General features: G+C 47.2%; 1 protein-coding gene across 1 annotated transcript in view; it reads left to right on the top strand.

Moving 5' to 3' along the window:
* The window catches only part of LOC8023788 (anoctamin-7), a 91197-nt gene that overhangs the window by 5909 nt on the left and 63683 nt on the right, over window positions 1-21605 (top strand). Inside the window, exons 2-3 of the mRNA XM_040221713.3 lie at window positions 14382-14613; window positions 18998-19082. Coding sequence (XP_040077647.1) covers window positions 14382-14613; window positions 18998-19082 — 317 coding nt within the window. The remainder of the gene's footprint in view (window positions 1-14381; window positions 14614-18997; window positions 19083-21605) is intronic.

Here is a 21605-nt window from a genome sequence, read left to right as displayed (position 1 = left end):
CCTTTCGGCTTTCTGCAACAAACCGATCTCACCAGCAAATTTGACTGCACCACCGCTGCCGCAATGCATCGAGGGAACTTTAGTTTTCTTGCACTTGCGACAACCTCGCTGAAGTTCTGCGCGTGCATTAGCGGCGAGATGTTTTAGTGGCGCCCTCCTGTGGTTACCTTTCGTGACGTCATTACCTTGCGAACAACAAGTTCGATGGTATTTGTAAGAAGCATGGTGGAAGCTTGAAATCATTGCGCTCTTAAAGCAACACTAACAACACCGTCGAAATTGAAGTTCTTCCATTCCTCTTATTTCCGTCGATGAGAAATCCTTTGCTGACGTCATAGTCAGCATTCGGCCAACCGTGGAAGGTCGACCACAGCGACGCTTTCGATCGCGCACGTCGAGCACGAGACGGCACGAGCCCCCGCATGCACGACCGTCTGCCTCCTGTGAACTAAAGTAATGCTTCGTGAAATCGGTCTATTCGTATTTTCATTTCACATGTATAGGAAGTATTCACTGGCGGCCATAGCTGTGTGCGCGACTGCTGAGCGCGTGCTGATGGCTAGCTTTCAGGGTTCTTTTGCAACGTGCATTTCACACCGTCAAAATGGCCGGTCTTAGCAGCCTACTGATGGGGGCTCGTTCTGAGCATGCGCTCTAGACAGCACCCACAAATATGGCGCCCAGTGAATACTCCCTATTGTTCGCGTGCAACGTGTGCGAGCGTGCTGAGGCGCGGGGAATTTCTGAAAAAGTGAAGAGCGCGCGTGTACAGATTTGAGCGGCGCTCAAAGCTACGCGACTGTACGGGCGCCAGTAGCGTTGCCGTCATAGCCAGGAAAACTCGCGCCATATTTGTACCGAGTAAGTGGCGTACGCGCTGTGGCTTGACACCGGCGCGTGGGGGGAATCGATCTAGCCTGATAACTGCAAGATCTTCTTGCCGTTATCCCACTTAAAATTTTCAAAACCCGCGCATGAGAATTTTGACGACATCAAAAGTGAGATCGAGCGCAGACACGAATTGGACTCGAGCGTAGCGTCAAAGTTTGGCTGGAAGTCGTGTCAGCCAACGCGTCGAAAGACGCTCAGGCTCAATAGACCCCTTCGAAGAACGTGCCCTCTGTTGGAAGCTGTAGAATCTCTGCACAATGGCGGACATACGTGCGAGCTTCTTGGGTTTCAATGCGTTCCGGCTCACGAGCCCTTGTGCAGCGCGGAAGCACAAGTCGAGGTCACCCGCTGACGCTACTTGCACGTTCAGCGGTGTCGGGTTTCCACCATTGTGCAGTGGATCGGATGTTTTATCAATAGACCGGCCTCACTGAGCGTTCCACGCATGCGCGACACCGCCATAACTGTAGTCCGCAGGAGGCAGCCCGCCTCGTGCGGACTACAGTCCGCAGGAGGCGAGCTGCTTCTTGCAGACTGTAGCGCGTAGCACTGCACGAGACAGCGTGTGCCGTCTCGTGCTCTGCTCGTGCACACTCGCAGCGCGGTCGTCGTGCGTGCCAAAAGACTACAGCTCCCACGATGCATGCCGGCAGCGGCGGCGTAACGAAACTGGGTGGTGAGGTCGGTCTACTGGCACGTGACTTTTGAAAAGGGTCTATTAGTGATAGTGAATCTCCATTACAAAAACTGTGGTGCTTTTCTTTTGAAAGACTGTTGAAAAGAAGTCATCGGAGGATGTAAAATGTCGACAGCGTTTCATTTGACCTTCTCTAGCTTTTCTGTTGAATATTGGTCCACTTTTTAATAAAAAAAAAGTCAACAGACTTTTGTCGCCTCCAAGATATTTTTTCTCCAGCTTGCTCAATGAAAAACTACAGCCAATTAAAAAGAAAAAAAAAAGAAATTTTACAGCTTAGCTATTCATTCAACAAAGTTTTGGAAACTTACTTCCCACTCTGCTACAAATTGGCTGCCCTTAAATAACGTAAAAAATACAAGCGAATATTTTTATTCGTTTTTTTATTTTGTTGGGAAATCTTTTTGTGGTATTTGATCGCACTACAATACATCCCACAAATGCACATCGGTGTCTGCGAACTCCCTTTAATAGTCACATCGTACGGTCGCGGTTTGGAGCGCTTGACGATGTTTTGCAGCGTTGCATTGCGAAAAGGCCGTCGGCCGCTCTCAGGCGTGGCTGTGCTGTGTATGTCTTTCTCTCTTTCTCTTTTTTTTGCCGCTGCGGATATCTTAAAGCCATCCATGGCATTAAATAAAGACGTTTTCTCAACTCAACTCAACTCTCTTAACACATGAGAAAGGAACATATACACAAGCACAATGAAGCACTCAAGACCTCATTAATAATCCTGTTGAATGCCCCAGAGCCTTATATCAACCGGCGGACTCTTCCTATACCTCCCATTGGGACTCCAATTGCTGACGGCAGCGCCAAATCTCCCCTAACGGGCGTTGGGTTTCTCCAAAAGAAATAAGAAATAGACAAAACAATACGCGCACCGTCGTCATGGCAACCGCTTGGTTATGGGAGAGGGTGAGGGAAGTGTGTTCCCTCCTCTCCCTCTCTCTCACCCTCGGCGACAAAAAGATGCGAGTTCGTTCGAAGTTCGGAGCAGCCTCCGAACTCCGAACGAATTTGCATCTTATTGTCGCTGATGTTGAGAGAAGAGGGAACTGCTCCCATTGCCGCCGTCTCGTTCTTCTACAATACAATGTAATCTTTTTTAGAACAAAAAAAGTGTTCACCTTTTTTTGCGAATGTCCGACGCTTCCGAAACAATTGCACTTGACTTTGCCTCGCTCGATTGAGATCGGCTTAGCAACAGTGCATGTTCAGTGACAGCCAGTTCTCATAAAATCGTGAATGAATGAATGGAAAGCACGCCCAGCCGCTGCTGTTTAGCGGCTTAAAATGGGCGCACATCGCCAGTCTGAGCACAAGTCCAAACTTCTTTTGCAAGTTCTCTTTTTATTAGGCACGCTCGTTATACAAAAAAAAAAAAAAAAAAAAAAAAGTTCATTGCACAGCACAACAAAGTAACAAAATCTACACGAAACTACTATTCAAGTATTCACAGACCTGCAATCACACATTTAACTTTGCGGTAGTTAGCGACAGTGATTCGATCGCCGGGGTTTCTCGCAGGTTCCTTCTGCAGCGAGCTGCTCCACGCACGAGCTACCGAGCTGCGGTGCTCTAACACCGATACCGCCCACACCGCCCATTTTAAGATACATGCGCTGTCCCTTGTGACCTTTTACAATAACTCTTCCATAAAGAAACATGCACCAGCAAGTTTTCGGCAATCCGAAACTGTATAACCAAAAGCATAGCAGCCCATCTTTACCTTTCGTCACTCGATTGGCAACCCCAAGAACTTGGCAGAGCTGTTGCCACTGGAATTAGAGCACCACTGAGTCGAGCAATGAACAAGGTTTCGTTTGCTCTGTGTACTGGTAGCAGAAATAGACCGATAACCAATAGGTCAACGCTACTGCCCGCTGCCGCAAACGAAAACCACCACCGCACCGCTGGCACAGGCGCCGCCGAGCAGCCGACGCATCCGCGAGCGCGGCAGCCGACGCGCAACTGTTCTCAACGGTCAAAATACAAAAAACAACCGGCCAATGAGAGCAAAGTATGAGGGCGAAACTTTAGCTAACCAAGATATTTGTTTCATCTTACCAGGATAATATTTGAAATTTGTAAGTAGCAACAATAATATGTATCTAATCCTATTAAATAAACTTTCCGGCGTAAACCGGAAAGACTTAATAGAATACCAACGGATAAGAGATGGCGCTGAAATAGCAAACCGGAAGGCGCTCGAAGTGTCCGCCGGTTGCTTATATAGCGTACATTTTGAAGGTAATGATTAGGCCGGTGACCACCTAAGCACATATTAAGGTTCCAAGTATCCAATCTCCTTCTCGGGAGTCAGCCAAAGAGCAAACAGTGTTTCGACATTCGCGGACTCTATCTCCCACTAAAAAGCATTGGTACAACTATAGATTAATCTGGCGCATTCGTAAACAACACTCTCACAAATGGGTCCTGAAAGAAGTGTTATCACTTCTCTGCACAAGCACCACTCGGGACGAAGCGAGTCAGGTCAGTTGCTCCACTTCAAAATAGTTATTTCGCTTGTCTTTAATAGTTGACTAGTTTAAGAGGGTCAATAAAGTCACTATAGTCACCTACAAAGTGAGAACTGAAGGGTATGCCTTCCAAAACGCCTGGCCTCCAGCACGCGCCCCATGCCCTCCCTCGCGCTTCAACTGCGCGCGCGTGCCCCAGGTGCGCGAGACGCCGAACCGTATAGTCAAGGGTAGAAGGCTCCCGCTAAAAACGGGACAACTGAAGCTCCTCCCCCTCACCTTGTCAGAGGCTATTGAGAAACTTAGCGACTTTTGACATTTAGTCAAAGTTGACTATGTCCAATACAAAGTCAAAAGAAAGTCTGTACTTTTTCTTTGGCTACAAAGCGTCAACTGAACATTGCCCTAACCTATACTTTTCGTTTTTGTTTTTTCTTATTCCTATTACTTCACTTCATCATTACCATAGCAGGTCAGGCTATTGCTATTTTAGATTCTGCTGTATCCTTTTTCCCAGCATTGCTCTGTGAAGGCTCGTTAACGTCCGTTTCACTGACTCGGTATCTCGCTAGAAGAGGGAGTCAGCAATGACGGCTGTAATCTGGCGCGTGTCTAGAGAGTCTATGAGCTCAAACTATGAATCAAGGCTCTATTTCATCATAAGTGCAAGCGAAGCCGAAGGCACGAACGCAGTGGTTATGGCATGCAGTGACGTCACACGAGCTTCCATTGTGGTAGCCTTGCAACTGAACATTTATCTTCTGCAGCGTAAACTGTGTATACTATCGTGTTTTTTTTTTTTTTTTGCAAGAAGTGTAATGCACATTGTCATGGTGCAAGGACGTTATACGTGCAATCAATGTATCTCGCTAACTCGGCCTAACTTGCGTTTTCTTCCCTCTTGAGCTCGCGACGTAGTAGAATCAAAGAGCCGAGTTGGATGACTACATTCACAGTTGTCACGGGATCATCATCAAAGCCCGCCTCGGTACACGCAGGTACCGATTGTGAAAAACATGGCATTCCTACGCAGATAGATAATTAAATGTAATATGGCCCAAGCTCTCTCATTGAGATGCGCCCCAGCCCACGTCTTTCTTTTTTCTTTTTTAACATATGAGCAAGAAAATAACCGAGATGTGATGCTGCCGATAGAAGTCACGGGGAAGTCAAATCAGCGCTGTGATCTGAAGTCCCGGGATAAAATTCACGCTCGGCGTTTTTTATGCCCGAGTCTTACTAGAGCGACGAACAGAAACAAGCGACACCGACAAGCCAAAAAGAGGTGCAGCATGAACGCGAAGGTAGCCTCGGCAGGCCTGCAATCTCATCGTGCGTACTTCAGGAGCCCCGAGAGATTGCAAGCCTGCCAAGGGTACAATCGCGAGCATGCTGCACGTGTTTGATGCTTGTCCGTGTTGGAAGACGTTCCCTGTTCCCTGACGTTCTCAGTCACGTGGGTTCCGTATCTCGTATTCGGGACGAAAAACATAACAAAACAGTTCAACGTGGAATATGCGAGAAAATATGGGTGAGGCAAAGCAAGAAGTGTGACAATCACGCATTTTTCGAAAAAACCTTCCAGCGGTATGGAGAGACCAAAACCGCGTTTTATCGTATACCAGAAGGGACGACATTCTAGATGGCTGCGCCCGTGTGGGAAAGGCGTATACTCCGTTTACCCTTAAAGGGATGCTGAAGCAAACGTTTCAGCGTCTATAATAAGTCGCGCCCAATCATTCTACGAGCCAGCAACAGCCGGTGTGCGCAAGCACACGCAACGAATTTGACGTCAAAATCCTCCGTTCACGCTTAAAGGGGCCCTGCAAGGGGCTTTTTCCTGGCTTTCAATTTGCACCGAACCTGAGCCTGAGTCCTCCGCAGGGACGTTCCAGGAGCCCTTCGTTGGTTTGAAAAGGTAAATCTCCCAAATGTAACTTTACTTCGAGCCAATCAAAAGTGCCGAAGCGGGACACAAAAAAATATACCGTCGGATTGCACTCCTTCTCTAGATAGCCGTCACGTCGTTCGCTCAGCTCCTCTGGTTAAGGCCGAGATCCTCAGCGTTCTCCCTTTGTCCCAGTTTGCTACCCCGTGTATCCGCAAACTTAGTCTCAACGGCCAACTATATACCGACACCTATAAGAAGAATCGAAGCCGCAGGAGCATTTTTGACGTCATCACTGTGAGATCGAGAGTAGACGCTGATTGGACACGAGAGCTGCGCCAGCGTTCGGCTGGGCCTCGTGTCCAATCAGAGCGCCGCAGGACACTCGATGTCGGGCTCGGGCCTTATTACTCACTGGGTGCCGTCGGACAACACCCCGTGGAGACAGGAGGCCGTCCAACAGGGTCTATCGTTCAAGGTGGTGTCGACTATGCTTCATTTCACCTCACGTCCCGACGCGGCCGACACCACGAGCTGATCGGACCAATCAAACAGCGCAAAAAGCGCACCATCATGTTGTTCGTTTTGTATCTGAGCGTGTTCTATCACTGATCAACCAATCAGAAACAGAAAAGACCCAGTGGGATACGTATTAACGCGGCTTGATTGGTCCAATTACCTCGTAGCCTCGTCTGCATCTGGACTTAAAGACCAACGACCAGTTCGCGCTTTCCTCTCTTCCCCCGCTTCCTCCTCTTCCCCCGTTAACCCTGTCCATCGTTGCCTGCTTCCTCCTTTTCCATGGTGAGGACGATCTTCTGCCTTGCAGAAGCTCGATTCTGATCGTCGACCCTTAAGCTGAGACGAAGTCAAAGGGGTATTCACACGGGGAAGAAATCCCTCCCTTTGATCCCCGGGATGTGCATCACGTGGTAGCAACGTCACGCCTTTGCGCGGAGCCGCGCTGACGTAGACATTACAGGGAGGTGGAGGAGCTTTTGCTCGGGCTGCACAAACGCTCCCCGCCTTGGCACGGGACCTCTTCGCAATTGGCGGTATTTTGTTCGCGTGTCTGGCAGCTTTACAGATTTTGCCCAGCGAGATGCCGGCGGTGGCATCGGGATCAATTATGCGACGAACAACTGACGAACTTCACCCGACGGCACGCTCGCTTGGCGCGCGACGTTGCAACCCCTGTGTGCTATACTTCGTTTCAGCTTCGGTCCGAGCGCGGCCGATGTTATGAGCCGAAGGGCCAATCAAACAGCGAAAGAGGCACAACGTCATGGCGTGCTTTCTGCAGTTGATAGGACCAGCCGGTATTCGCCGTCTCTCTGTGCGCGCTCCTCCGCCGTCTAGTCCTTGCAAGTGCAGAGAGCACACTATGACGGTGCTCTTTTTGCGGTGTTTGATTGGCCCTTCGGCTCCTAACATCGGCCGCGCTCGGACAGAAGCTGAGACGAAGTATAGTGCCACGCTCAGAGCAGAAGCCACCGGTCAAAATTCGTCGATTTTTAGCAGCATATTGGCTCCATGGAGTCTAGCCTTGACTTGTGGCTTGCGCTGTTGGACATGTCGTCCAAGGTAGAGTCACTAAATAAGCTACATTTAGAGTATCGGCACCGCTAGATCCAGAGCCGGATTAAAAGATTTCAAGGCCCTGGGCTAATGCTGGCCAGAGTCCTGAAATTTGAGATTATTATTATTATTATTATGATAATGATGACAACGACAATGATGATGATAATGTTGGTCAAAAATATAAAGTTACAGAAAAAGAAAAGAAAAAAGATTTCATTAAATGTCCCCGCTTCGAATGCCTAGAAATGTACTAAGTTAGCCCGGTATCTTTTAACAATATTTACAATGAAATTTCTGACTATACAATACATACAATCAGTATTATACAGAATACAATCTTATGTATTCCCCTTTGCACGTGAATGACACTAAGGCTTAAAATGAGCTAGTCCAATCAAATTTAAAAGAGAGAAAAAAAAAACGATACGTCATTCAACCCAGCAGAACCAATCCAGAGGCAATGCGCAGAAATCCCTGCGTTTGTGGCTCCACCGACCATAGACGTGCCACGCAGCGAGTGGCTCTTGAGAAAGATTGCCATATGGGTTCTCTCAAGGCAGGGCCGTGTTGTGGGGTAGGCTGCGTACAATGCTTTCTCAAAACATGCAATCTGACAAAACATGCATGCACGTGCGCCGAGCGGGACATGCTTTTTGGCAGTCGTAAATCGAGCGGTTGTGAGCTCCGCGTGTATAATTGTAATTTAAAAAAAAGTGGATTAGGAGATTGTCAACGTGCCGCTATCCACAAAGCGAAGTGGCAAAAAAAAATAAAAAAAAATAGAGTGCTTACAGACGCGCAAACAAAAAGGGACTCTTTAACGATCGGCCACCGAAAAGCGTTTTCTGTTGCTAAGCCAAAGATTGAGGCTTCAAAACACTCCAATGCCGCCCAGAAAGTACAGACGTGCAGTATGATCTTCCCCCTCCCCTCCCCTCCCTCCCTCCCTCCCCCCTCCCCCCCCCCCCCCCCCCCCCCCCCCCCCGCTCAAGATATCGGTTTTAACGACCCGCAAAAAAGAAAGAAAAGAGTTGTCGCCTTCTTCGTTTTATTCCGTGTCGAATGGCAATGGAAGACTAGGGGCATCAACAGCAAATCAAGCTCAAGTGCAGAAGTGACGTCACCTCGCTTTTCGGGGATGTATTAGTGCGTGACGATATCTCTGAACTGGCGCTTGATTGGCTGTGGAGGCCCCTAGCCTTACGTTGTGGTTCAACACGAGATGAAACGAAGTATGGTCGGCGATGAAAAAGTAAAATGACCCTGCAGAGAAAAAAGCCTTTGAAGAAGCCGACAGGAAATTGATGCCACTAGTACTTCGGACGGGCTGGTGACGAGCGGCAACTGTCCTAGGCTAAAGTGATTTATGACCAAAGCGGCTCTTTAACACGTCAGCAAGAAACACACAAGAAAAGCGAAAAATTCCACTTCTCTGGGGGGCCTTTCGCACCCTACGAGGAAGAAAGAACCCCCCCTTAATCCAGGGCTGGTTAGGAATCCCGGACAAAAGCTCATATCGGACAGAAGCTCACCAGACAAAAACTCACCTATTTTTTCACAGACCCGGACAAAAAAAGCTCACCTCATTTTTCTTTTTTTGCTATCCCGGGCGAAACACGGGCTGATCGGACGGGATAAAGTGTGGACGCGATGGACATTGCACCACATTTAGGAGAACTGAGGCCGGATTCTCAAAGCGAACTTACGACGAAAAAAATGCGTACGACAAAGTTAAGAGAAAATCCGTATTCTCGAAACGAAATTGTCGTAACTTTTGCGCAGGTTACGACAAAATCCTACGACAGCCCCGAAGCTGTCTTACGCACTCTCTACGATCAAATTAACATGGCCGACAACCTCGCTCAGTTGCTCGGTCGCGACGACCCAACGGACATTTATTTTTCTACCTGCTCTTCTTGCGCGTCCCGACTTCAAGCAGCAAGAAAAAAATGAAGAAGTACTTGAAACCGACCACGACGAACATGAACGCTGGATCCACAGACACCCGGAAATGGCAACAAAGGCGACGATCCCACCGACCAAGCGAGCTCGGCAGAATATATAGGCCTAGCAGGCACTCCGACCCGTTCCGGCGCAGCATTGCTCAGACGGTCCTTGGCCAAGACCGTCTGCGCACGACCGGCTGGCTTGCTGAATGGAATATGCCCGTGCGACCCTCGTGGACCCTCCCCGTATGAATAGTTTGATAGCTGAACTAAATTTCAGAGGTCAACCGATTCCCCTTATCATCTCGATCGCCTTGTTTTCCGAGGCAGCGGTGACGAACGCTGTCGTCGAAATGAGGACTCCTCGATTCTATCTCCTTGCTTTGTGTGATATAGAGCTCAAATAAACGCCGTATGGATTACCTTCGCAACACGGTATGTACACTTTGTTATTAGTATGCCATTTTTAACTGTCGAGCTTTATCAGTTTGTGGGAGCTACGCGATGCCGGTCCAACCTTTCTTTGCCGAGTGTCACGTCAGTATCGAGGTGCAATCGTAGAAGATCGGTCCCGAGGCGCTTACCGAAACGCGGTCTGAATCCAGCACTTCAATCAAACGCACGCGTCTGCTCAGTGTGAACAGGTATTTGCGTGACTCTTGCTGACACTCTCGTAGTTCAAACGTATCTTTTTTAACATCGGCTCACACCTGCATTTCCGAGGCCGCGAGAAACGCCGCGGCGGTTTGTTTCCTTCTACGTCGCTTTGGAAACGACTGGCACGGGGCTTTTACCAACGATGACAGTTCTGTTGACTTCGTAGCGATCGAGTTTGTAGCAGTCAACGAAGCGTTTAAATCGTGTTAGCGTCGATATACCACTGCACGGACACGAACCCCAGACAAGCGGTGGTGGAAAGGTCGCCCGTGTTTATGAGAATGAGCTTGAACACAACACGTTTACACACAGACAGGACAGGATATACACAGAGCTGTCTATCAACGAGTGGTTAGCCTGTGTTTGTTATTAAAAATCCACGTGCTCCGAACTATACGCCTAGCTCTCTAATTGGTTGTTCGTTCTGCCGAAGACGCCATTGCCATAGCAACAGCACCGGAAGTCATCGTTTCTCCGTAAAAGGTCGTAACTTTCCTCCTCTCACTTAAGAACGCGTTTGTGAATACCGTTCTCGCCTCATCTTACGATGATCGTAACTTTACGAACTTCGTAGCTAAGTTGTCGTAGGTAAGAGGTTTTTTATGAATCTGGCCTCTGGCCTCCCATCCCATGCAAAGGTGTCGACATATAAGCCATAACAGGCAGAGAAGCAACGACAAGCAACGAGGTCATTCCAGTGGCGCCTCCCGTGGAACTCCCAAACTGCTCGAGGCAGAGCTCACTAAAAGCAGACAACATGAAAACAACAACAACCCTCGGAGTGTCCCCTTCTTTCACGGTTGCAGCTGGAGGCGCGGCGCCTGCCTGCATTACCGGATTAGGTCAATACCCGACCACGGCTTGTTAAGCATCACTTCCTGCGTTCGTGCGCGCCGGTGTTATATTTTGGGTACTCGTCGCCACCTTGGCCCAAGGACGCCTGTGATGCAGTCTCTACGGCTGCCGAGTATAAGCGAGTGGGAACGGAATGTGAGGGGGCCCCTTGTTCGGGAATGCCACTTCATCTGCCGGCGTCTTATTTATTTCTGCACTCAAACTTTTGTCATGAGCAAAATTAGCACTAGATTTCGAAAGTAGCTAATAATTTGAGAAGTTACCTGCAAAACGTAGTTAAACTAAACTACTAATTACCCAAATAAAGTTGTAATTGAAAGTTACTAAGTTACTCGGAAAAGTAGTTAAACTACAGTAATCTGTGTAGAGCAGTTGAACTACGTCCACGTCTGGGTTCTGGCATATCAGCCCTACAACCTTAGATAGCTTTTTATTTAGATAGGCAATATGATGGTCCCATGATAATATTTTATCTAATACTAAATTTATATTTGACACGAGCTCATCCACATTATCAGCAGCATAAAGAAGTGTTGTATCATCTGCATACATTATAAATTTAATAGATAGATTGGTCAATATTTACTATATCATTTACATAAACGTTAAAAAGAAATGACCTTAAAATACCCCCTTGTGGTACCCGTGAGAAAATTGGTTTTATATTAGAACAAAAGTTAACGCAACACACATTGTTTTCGGTTATCGGGATAGGACCGTAGTAGATGCAAGGCTTGCCCACGAACAGCATAATATTGAAGTTTTTTGTAATTATAATTCGTGGTTTAAATAATCGAACGCTGTAGTAAAATCAATACAAGCTCCCAAAACAAGCCCTTTATCCTCTAAATTGCGTAAGATAAATTCTTTTTCTTCGAGTAATGCAAGTTCCGTAGAACGATGTTTTTGAAATCCAAACTGCGACCTTGTAATGAGTTGATACTTGTCGAAACGATTTGACAATCTTACATGAACAATTTTTTCAACCCCTTTTGAAAACACGGCAAGTATTGAAACAGGTCTATGGTTATTAACGCCATTCTTATCAACTTTCTTATGCAGTACAGAAACTTTGGCAATCTGCATAAGTTTTTGAACTATACCTGCAGATAAACACAAGTTAAATATTTGAGTTAAACAACGCACGTCTCAGTCTAATACATATTTTACGGGTCTAATTCAAACAGCATCCGCGTCTCTACCGCATGTATTATTTAGGTTCACAAATACACTAATTAAAGACCTCGGAATCGCTAACGGGATTCAAGAATATTGAATTTAAGTTTCTATATTTAACATACCCGCAAGCTAGATTTACAAAGTAATAATTAAATACATTAGCTAAAGCAGTATCTTTAACATCTTCTCCGTTAATATGCAATAAATCTATGCTGCCATGGTTCTGATTATTTTGTCTAATTGAATTAACTTTTTTTCCAAGTAACATCAACATGTCCAGCTGAAGATCTAAGATTGTTCTTAGTTCCTTCGTTAACTGGTTGCGATAAGATTTAAACTTTGTCAAATCATCTTGATTTTGTGATTTGTTAAATCTCTAAAATAACTTGTTCTTGTAATTAATGTTTGATAAAAGATTTGGGGTAAACGAGAACGTCTCAGAGTAATAGGGTCATCTAATATGATAAAAAAACGAGCTCAGATTAATAGGCTGCTAAGACCGGCAATCTTGATGGTGTGGAATGCACGCTTCGTAAGAACTGAAACACGAAATCGCAAATATATGGTTGTGCTACACGAAAAAATACGTTGGCCAAAAAGGAATACACGACGTTTCGTCGTGTATTAGCCGTCAGCATGCGCTCAGCAGTAGCGCGCACAGATATGGAGGGATGCTAAAATAGCATCCCTCAATTCCGTTTCTTTCTTTTTTTTTTGGGGGGGGGGGGGGGGGGGGGGAGAAGGGGGGGGGGAGAAGGGGGGGGGGGGAGTTGGCGCTCCTATTTCGGTGCGACTTTTTGAGCTTTAGGTGTAGTCAGTGTTGTAGCCGTTACCGGAAAAAAAGTTACCTGCAAATAAAAGGAACGCCGTTAGTGTCCTACATTATAGAAATAAAACGTACACGTTACCGCGAGGGAGTAACGAACGTTACTTTTGCGTTACTTTTAATTATGGATGAACACGTTTTACTGTTTTGACGTTTCAGGTGTGCATAACTGCCGTACATGCAGGATCTGAACATAATTCTTCTTTTTTTACAATTTCACTTAAATACTCAAAAAAGAAAAAAAATACGCAAAGACTAACGCAAAAAAAACAACTAAAAATTCACGTAACTTGGTACTTTAAACACGAAAAAAAAATTGAAGGGGAATTTTTTAAGTCTTGGGAAGATGACGTCACGAGTAACGTAACTACCTTACACGTTATTCGTAACGTGAGTACGTTAACCGTTACTGTTTCGAAAAATGTAACCAGTACGTTATGCGCTACTGAAAAAGAAGGAAGACCAGCGGAGCTGTACTCGATACACTGTTGGCTTCTTTTTCGTCGTCGTCTGTTTTTCGCGCAGTTTCCTACGATGAATTTCCACCAACGCGCCCAACTATTCATTCTTCTATTATAGCTGGAAAGGTTGCCTCCATCTACGAGCGACGTCGGAAACCATACTGGTTGTGTGCTTGCCGCCGTCGCTTATAGATGGCGGTAGTTGTCCAGGTAGGTTTGTGTCGGCATACACGGACACGATCCTGGGGAACCTAGCCCTTAACAGCTCCGCTGTAAAAAAAGTAACGCGCTACCGGTAACGCAATTACCTGTTTCCGCTAACGCTGGGTGCAGTATAGTGTGCAGAATGAGGAAGCTAAGGCACCATATCGCTTTGCTTTGTCACGAACCGTTTTAAGATTCCTCGGACACAGAAAATCGCTCCCTGCAATTATGGTGCCATGAAACGCGTCTCCGACTGTTGTGTACAACCGCGTCCAAAAAAAAATGGACCCTTTATTTCCGCCTGATGACGTCATAGAGGCGTCATGCTGTCGCCGGCCGCGATCCTGGCGGCGTCCCAGCAGCGGTTGTGGGTGTAGCAGACGCCCGTTCTGCTGCAGGTCGCTCTCTAGTGCGACAGTCCACGGAAGCTTCGGCAGTCGGCAGTTGGGACGCCGCGACGACAGCGACGCTCCCCGTTTGCTCGCGCTTTTTTGCCGGATCTCCTACGGGCAATCGCCAGTATCGCGACATCAGACATCTTGACACTCCGCTTTTTGTGACGTCCTTAATTGTTTCCGCTTCGGAACCACTTTCGGTGCACGGTCCGGAAACAGGTCGCTAAACGCACCAGTCGGAGACGCTTTCCAGGCAACCGTATAGTTCCGTTAACTTCACTCCATCATTACAGTGCGTTTACGTTTCCCGTTCTGCAGGGAAGTGGACTACGTGCTGGTGTACGAGTGCGACGACCTCGACGGCCACTACTCGGGCGAGCTGGAGCTGAACCGGCACTACCGGGAACTATACGAGTCGGCCATGAGGGCCGAGGGTCTGCTGCTCGACCAGGAGTTCATCGGCGACTACGTGTTCCTCAAGGTCCACTGCCCGTTCCAGAGGCTCTGCCAGGAGGCGGAAAACGTGCGCCTGGACCTGCCCCTAGATGGCGTGAGTGTACATCACTGCACTGGTGCAACACGACATCCATTACGAGCATTTCTGCGCTAGTTCACGCACTAGCAACCAACCCCCAGATGTCAGCTCTCTGGAAAGGTGAGAACGCACCCTTCTGGATCCGAGCACGACCAAGAAAGAGGCCAAGTTAGAGATCTTCATATAATATCTCTCCTCTTCGTCACCGACGCGCTCCATCTCCCGCTCCCCCATCTTATGGCCAATAAACGCCTTTTGAACGAATGCAACTGATTAGGACCGAGTCCATTACGCCCTCTGGCGACGTCTTACAACGAGAGAGCACACCGACACGCTGGCGCCATCTGTGAGGTGGCCCTGGAAATGCATTTCCGTAGAGCGAAGATTTTTCAGTATTTGCGAGTGTATAGTATCTATGAGAAGTGACCGTGTATAATACTGATTAAAGCTTTCTCGAGCCAATAGTGAAGCAACTGGGATTTATACGGAAATCGCGAGTGTCCTACGGCCACCCGATAGAAATGCGTCATCGTGTTCTTTTGCCGTAAGAGATTACAAGAGGTCGCAACGCACTCGGTCGTAACCAGACGCAAGTGCGTGAACCGCCTTTGCTCCATGTCAGGTTGGGAGTGTCATGTACAGCATGCGAAATGAAACGCACACAAAAATATGTCCCAGTTGGAGCGCCATTCTCAAATCAACGGTGACGTGGGGCTAAAATGAGGGGAGAGACTTCTTAGGCGGGGGGGCGGGGAGAGGGGAGGGCAAGCCAACGGGAAGCAAATTTTGGACAGAGCTTAGGAAGTTCCTGAGTCACACTGCAAGAAGCGGCGTGCTACATTCCAAAGGTTTTTTTTTTTTTTTTTTTGCTTCTCAAACGCGCTTTTATTTCTAGGAAAACATGAGTGCTGAATTTGCCTGTGTCGCTAAAAGTGGCCACCGTAAAGATTGAACACGAGTGCCGCGTCAGCGTTCGGAAGGAACTCGTGTCCAATACGTAAGAACACGAGTCTCAGAAGAACGCTGACGCCGCACTCGTGTCCAATCCGGCGGCCTCTTTTAGTGACACGGGAAAAATTCAGCACTTGGGCTTTCTTTTATCTAGGACGTGTACAGGCGCCACCTCCCAGATAAAAGCTACGGCCTACCTCGGAGTGTTATGTCCGATGCCCCGAGTCCCGAAGTGTGACGTCACGCAGCGTGACAAACGACCGCGACTGTCATGAACGCACGGCGGAAATCACAAACAGCAAACCACGCATCGACCCGCGTTTTCAAGAAGTTCAAACCCCCCTACCCCCTTTCTCGCCAAAAAAAAAAAAAAAGATTTTTTTTTCTTTTTTTAAAATATTCATAGCAGCACTTTTCGTGCCAAGGTTGCCTTCCCGATTGTCAATCTAACATGGCGAGGAAGTCGTCTTCCAAAAACAGCATCGAATCGATGTGTTTCAAATGCGGGTCAATAGGCGCATCCCCCAAATGCCGCCGCGCCGCAGTGTCACAGCGTAGCGACATGCGCAACCTTCTCTCTCGCTCTCCCTCTCTCAATATCTCCCCTTCTCCGTCTTTTTGTCCCAACCATTTTATTTGTTTTCTTTCTGCCGTGGTCCGTAGAAACCACAGTCCGCATCTTGACTTACGCAACAGGCTTGTTTTTCAGACTGCTCACGTCTTGATTTACCTGAACGTGAACACGTTTGCAAGTCCGGTCTCAGGGCGCCGCCATCTTGCCCAGTGGGGTGCGCTTGGGTACGGTCATAATCCGATTATTACGCCTTAGCAAGGCTTCCTAATCGGATAAAGACGCGTCCAAGCGCACCCCAGCCAGCAAGATAGCAGCGCCCTGAAGCCGGACTTGCAAACGTGTTATACACGTTTGCAAGTCCGGCTTCAGGGCGCTGCCATCTTGCTGGCTGGGGTGCGCTTGGACGCGTCGTTATCAGATTAGGAAGCCTTGCTAAGGCGTAATAATCGGATTATGACCGTACCCAAGCGCACCCCACTGGGCAAGATGGCGGCGCCCTGAGACCAAGTCGTCTGCTTCTTGTGCAAGAGTTGCGCTGACGTCAAAACAACGCCGAGCTCTGATTGAAAAGATAGTGGGTAGACCTCGATGCTAGATTCCTTGAGGTCTACCTGATAATATATATATATTTTTTTTAATCAGGCAATAAGAGCTCGACATTCTGGCTCGGCGTTCATGTAGCAGACGAACTTGCGCTCCGCACAGTCCGTCTCACCGTAAAGCCCCGGTCACACCGTTACTACATCCGAGAAAGGGCAGCCTGCAGACACACTCGAGAGTTTTAGGGAACCGTTTCTGCACATCCGATAGGGTTCTATGGGCCCACCGGTACGAACTGCGCATGTGCGAGTTTTCTGCCCTAGCGCATGCGCAGTTCGTAGCGGAGGACCCGTCATACCGTGCCGGATGTGTAAAAGACGGTTTGCTCAAAGTCCCTGCATTCTGAGGCGTGTCTGTTCCTTGCGTAGTGCTTCCGTCACATTGGTCATACAAAACAAAATGGTTGGATCGATGAAATACTTGAAAACGAGACAATCCGGGGCGGGTCAGTCAGCGAAAACGTTCTTTCCTGGATTGACTTAGAGCCATTCAAATCAGGTTTTACACTTAGACTCGCCGGGGTGGCCAGGCTAACCCGGTCTAAGAGCCGCAAAGAAAACCACGAAGCTTTTAAGAGCGGGGGTGGGGGGTGGGGGGGGAGGGGGGGGGGGGGCAAACTTTTGTCTAGAGCAATAAACGAAACGCGAACTACTTTTAATCTATCCGAGTCAAAAGCAGTCCAACTGTACGTAAGGTAGCAGTAAGACAAGACGTCCAAACCGCAACCTGTCTTTCGATTTAAAACTCGTTCAATTTCCCTTTTTGGGGAAGTGCTCGTGTGACCGGGAGGGAAGCTTGGAACCCCCTCCCCGCCTCCCTCCCGGTCACACGATAAGAATGGGAAATGATAATCTCAAACGCAGGCTCCTGTGAAGAGAGAGGCTGCGCATAAAACAAGATTTTTGCTCTTTACAGCACTCTTGGCATCGGTGTTGTCCTTGGAGCTACGTGACAGTGCATTTCTGACATTCTTGCACTACAATATGTCCGAATATTTCTAAACAAAAGAAAAGAAAACTGAGTTTCGCAAAAAGCGCAGCCCCCGTCTGTGTCATGACGTCAGCATAAGCAAACATGGCGGCGCCCGTGTACCAGAGCAGACGCTGGTCTTTATCCACTAGTCGTTCCAACTAGTGCCGCTAAATAAGCTACGCTTCAGAGTAACGACACTTCGCCATATTGTGTCTTAAAATCATGGTTGCCAGTTATCTGAAGCTTTATCAGAAATCACAGGAAACGCTTCTCCGCCCTCTACAAATGTTTAAACAGTTCGCGACAGAGCAAAGCAATCTTAGATGACCTTCCTAACACCAACTCTAATGCTGAGGAAGCCTCCCTTATGAATCAGGACGATCGGCAGTTGTGTCTGCTCTGCATACGAGCCAAAATGGCGGCGCCCACAACAATGTCGGGGAACGGAGTGCCGATACTCTAAGCGCAGCTCATTTAGTGGCTCTAGTTCCAACCAGAGCTCGGTGTTCTGACATCCGCGCGCCCTCCCGTCTCTTCCTTTCGCTTAATTTCTTCTCAGGCGGCACGGGCGACATAGTTTCGTTTTGTCGCGGGCTGTTCTATAACGTGTCTCAAAGACGAAAAATCGGTTTCTGCGATTTCAGGTAACGCTAGAGCCACTAAATGAGCTGCGCTTAGAGTATCGGCACTCCGTTCCCCAACATTGTTGTGGGCGCCGCCATTTTGGCTCGTAGGCAGAGCAGACGCAACTGCCGATCGTCATGATTCAAAAGTGCGACTACCTCCGCATTAGATTCGGTGTTAGAAAGTTCATGTAATATTGCTTTGCTCTGCTGTGAGCTGTTTAAACATTTGCTCACGGCGGAAAAGCGTTTCCTGTCATTTCAGATAGAGCTTCAGATAACTGGGAACCATGATTTTAAGACACAATATGGCCAAGTGTCGTTACTCTGAAGCGTAGCTTATTTAGTGGCACTAGGTAACGCTTCTCATAACTGGCAACTATTTTTTTCAAGCACCTAGATAGGTGGCGCAAGCTACCGCTCGCTATAAAGGGTACAGCCATTAGCATCCATCCGTCCATCCATCCATGGCTGAAGTGTCGTTACTATGAAGAGCAGCCAGTTCAGAGAGGATTGATCGGCAGATCACCGCCAATGAGACGCTTCGGTCGTTGCGCACGGTTTCGACCAGTTTGCGTATACATTTTACACGTTTATTCACATGAATACGATGATGTTTTATTACAGTAGTATTTTACTCGTTTGCTTGTTTCTTTCTCCTCCTATTTTTCGACATCAGCTGCTCATAGAAGACAACGAAGAAGACGAAGAGCAGCAATGGATTCACGAGAAAGTGGCAGCCATGTTTGACATGGGGGTTCATTGTGAGTATATAGTCTATATGTATTTTAGATGGCTTTTTTCAAACTCAGAAAGGCGGTTGTTTCTTATTCCAGCTGCGTTGCCTATACTTCATTTCACCTCAAGATATACCGTAAGGGGCGCTGCGAGCCACCGGAACCCAGAGTTTGGCCATTCGTGGGGAAGTATATAGGAGACAAATGAGGAGGCGCCATTGGCCGAAAGCGGGCTGGGCGTGTTCCAGGGCGTCTTCAAAAATTCGAATCTGGCCAACCAGAAGCCGGAAATAATACCCTGGCGGTGGTCGCGAGGGTGTTCGACACCAGCACCACGCGCGGCTTTGAACACTCTTGGTACCCTTGCTTCACACGGCCGATGGGGCACCGTCCACGCCTTCTTTCCACTACTTTTAGTTCTGGTTCCCTGCAGTATACGGCAGCTGTAGTGAAACGTAGCAAAGATAGAAGATGGCCAACTGGGGTCTCTTTCACCATCTCGCGCCATAGCGCTAGAAACGCGTCTGTTGAGTGATTAAACGGAACATATACCCGACGAAGGGCGACACTGCGCCCGCTTTGGTCTCAACTGACTTGGTCTCATTGTGATGCCCCGCCGGTAACTCTAGCAGAGTGTAATTAATTATTGGAAAGAAGATTTCACGAAGGCAGAGCATAATAAAATAGCACGATACATTATGTTTGTGACGTTATTAGCCGTACGTAAAGGTGCACATGGAGAACTGTTCATGCCGGAGTCAGGCGGAAGACTGAAGTATTTATCAGAACTGAAATTGGGGGGAAAAAACGACGCCTCAGGTACGAGGCGCTCAGATTACCGCGTAACCAGGAAAGGATGTTCATACTCTTTTCCGACGCATTTATCCTGAAGGGTCACGTGATTTCTCCAGCAGACCCGTTAAAACAATTTTGATGGGACACTTGCTTTCCCGAAAAAGATTGCGAAAAATCCCACCAGTATCTCTAAAAAAAAAAAAACTAGGACGGGTTTTTTTCTTTTTCTCAGAAATTTTTGAATGGTATACGCAGGCCCCTTAGAACACATCGACGGACATCTTAGACCTTTAAACAATTGTTAAAGGGCACGTACGACGAGACCTTTCAGAAGTCCTGGTGGGCCTTATAGACAGGTTTGCAATAGGGAAAAGGCTGTAGCCGTTCGGAAGTGCAGAAAATTAAACGATGTATGGTATCGATAAAAAAATACGCTGGGGGCGCGAAGAATCGCCCCCGTGATTTCCACAAAGGTGCGAATTAATTTACGATGAAAATTCTCTGGCCTGTACTCTGATGCAGGGTTAGCCGTACGAAACCGCAAACGTTGCGTATTTAACCCAAGCAACGGCGCTTCATATACAAGTCTAAGAAAGAGGACCCCAATATCACAATATAAATTGATAGAAGTCCACACCTTTTCCTACAGCTAAATAATATTATGATTAAAGATATAAGTGCATAAGTTGCGCAAAGCCACGCTGACCCAATTATCCAAACAGAAAGTGCCGTCGATCAAGCTCCTCTTAGACATAAATTTCAATAAATACGCACTAAGTACTGCAGAATCATTAAGTGCAAAATATAGTCCCATAAAACGGCTCAAGTTTTACGGTTCTGGTAAACTATATAGTCACACTGACACATTGAGCAACACAGGGCGAGGCAATTGTTATGTTCAAATTTCTCGCTTCCTGATTGGCTCGTTGGCGCGTATTATCGGCGAATGCCGCAATCTAATTGGCTTTGGACCGATAATGAGCTGAACGAGATTTTTAAGCTGACAGAGACTATGTGTATAGACGTTCCTCTAGCTAGGACGGAACAGAGTACCTCTGTTTCATTCTCTTCGAAAGCGAAAGTTCACCTAAGAATACGCATTTCGGTGCAAAATTTGGCTCAAGTCAGGGTGGAGAATAAAAATGAACATAATAGAAATCGTTAAATCATAATATAAATCATACTGCTTTTACCATGGTGATTTCAATGAAACCTTTGCAGCAAAATTAGCCATCAATATTTTTTCCCGCTTGTTTATTGTTTGATGTTTTTGCTTCGTACGGGGATTAGTTGGGTATTTAAATAAAACAAATCATCAAGCGAGAAGGATTTAGATAAGGCTGAACACGAGCAAAAAGAAATTCTCCTTTGAGCAAGTCGAAGCGTTGAGTTTAATTCCTACCCTCTACTTCGTTCATCAGCTAAGCGACGTCCTATTGCAACAAAATTAGGACGCAAAAGAAACAAAAGTTAGAAAAGTATAATGCTCTATTCCAATCAAGTGATAACTCGAAAGCCAAATCAAATATAGTTTTCTTTTTAACTTACTGAAAACATTAAGCTGTTTTTGTTAAAGTATGGCGAGGATGACAGCAAAACAATCTAAATTAATCTGTTTTTCCCAATTACAGTACTTGTTCCTTCCGCCTTGTCGTCAGTGATCAGACGAATTGATTAATCAACCTGCCACGTTGAAAAATACATCTACACTCGTTTTCACCTCAAAACCAGTAGTAAAAAAAAAAAAAAGGAAGT

This window comes from Ixodes scapularis, unplaced genomic scaffold (assembly GCF_016920785.2).
Source record: "Ixodes scapularis isolate PalLabHiFi unplaced genomic scaffold, ASM1692078v2 PGA_scaffold13__105_contigs__length_92229423, whole genome shotgun sequence".
Lineage (NCBI taxonomy): Eukaryota > Metazoa > Arthropoda > Arachnida > Ixodida > Ixodidae > Ixodes > Ixodes scapularis.
This window is presented reverse-complemented; position numbering and strand designations above follow the sequence as displayed.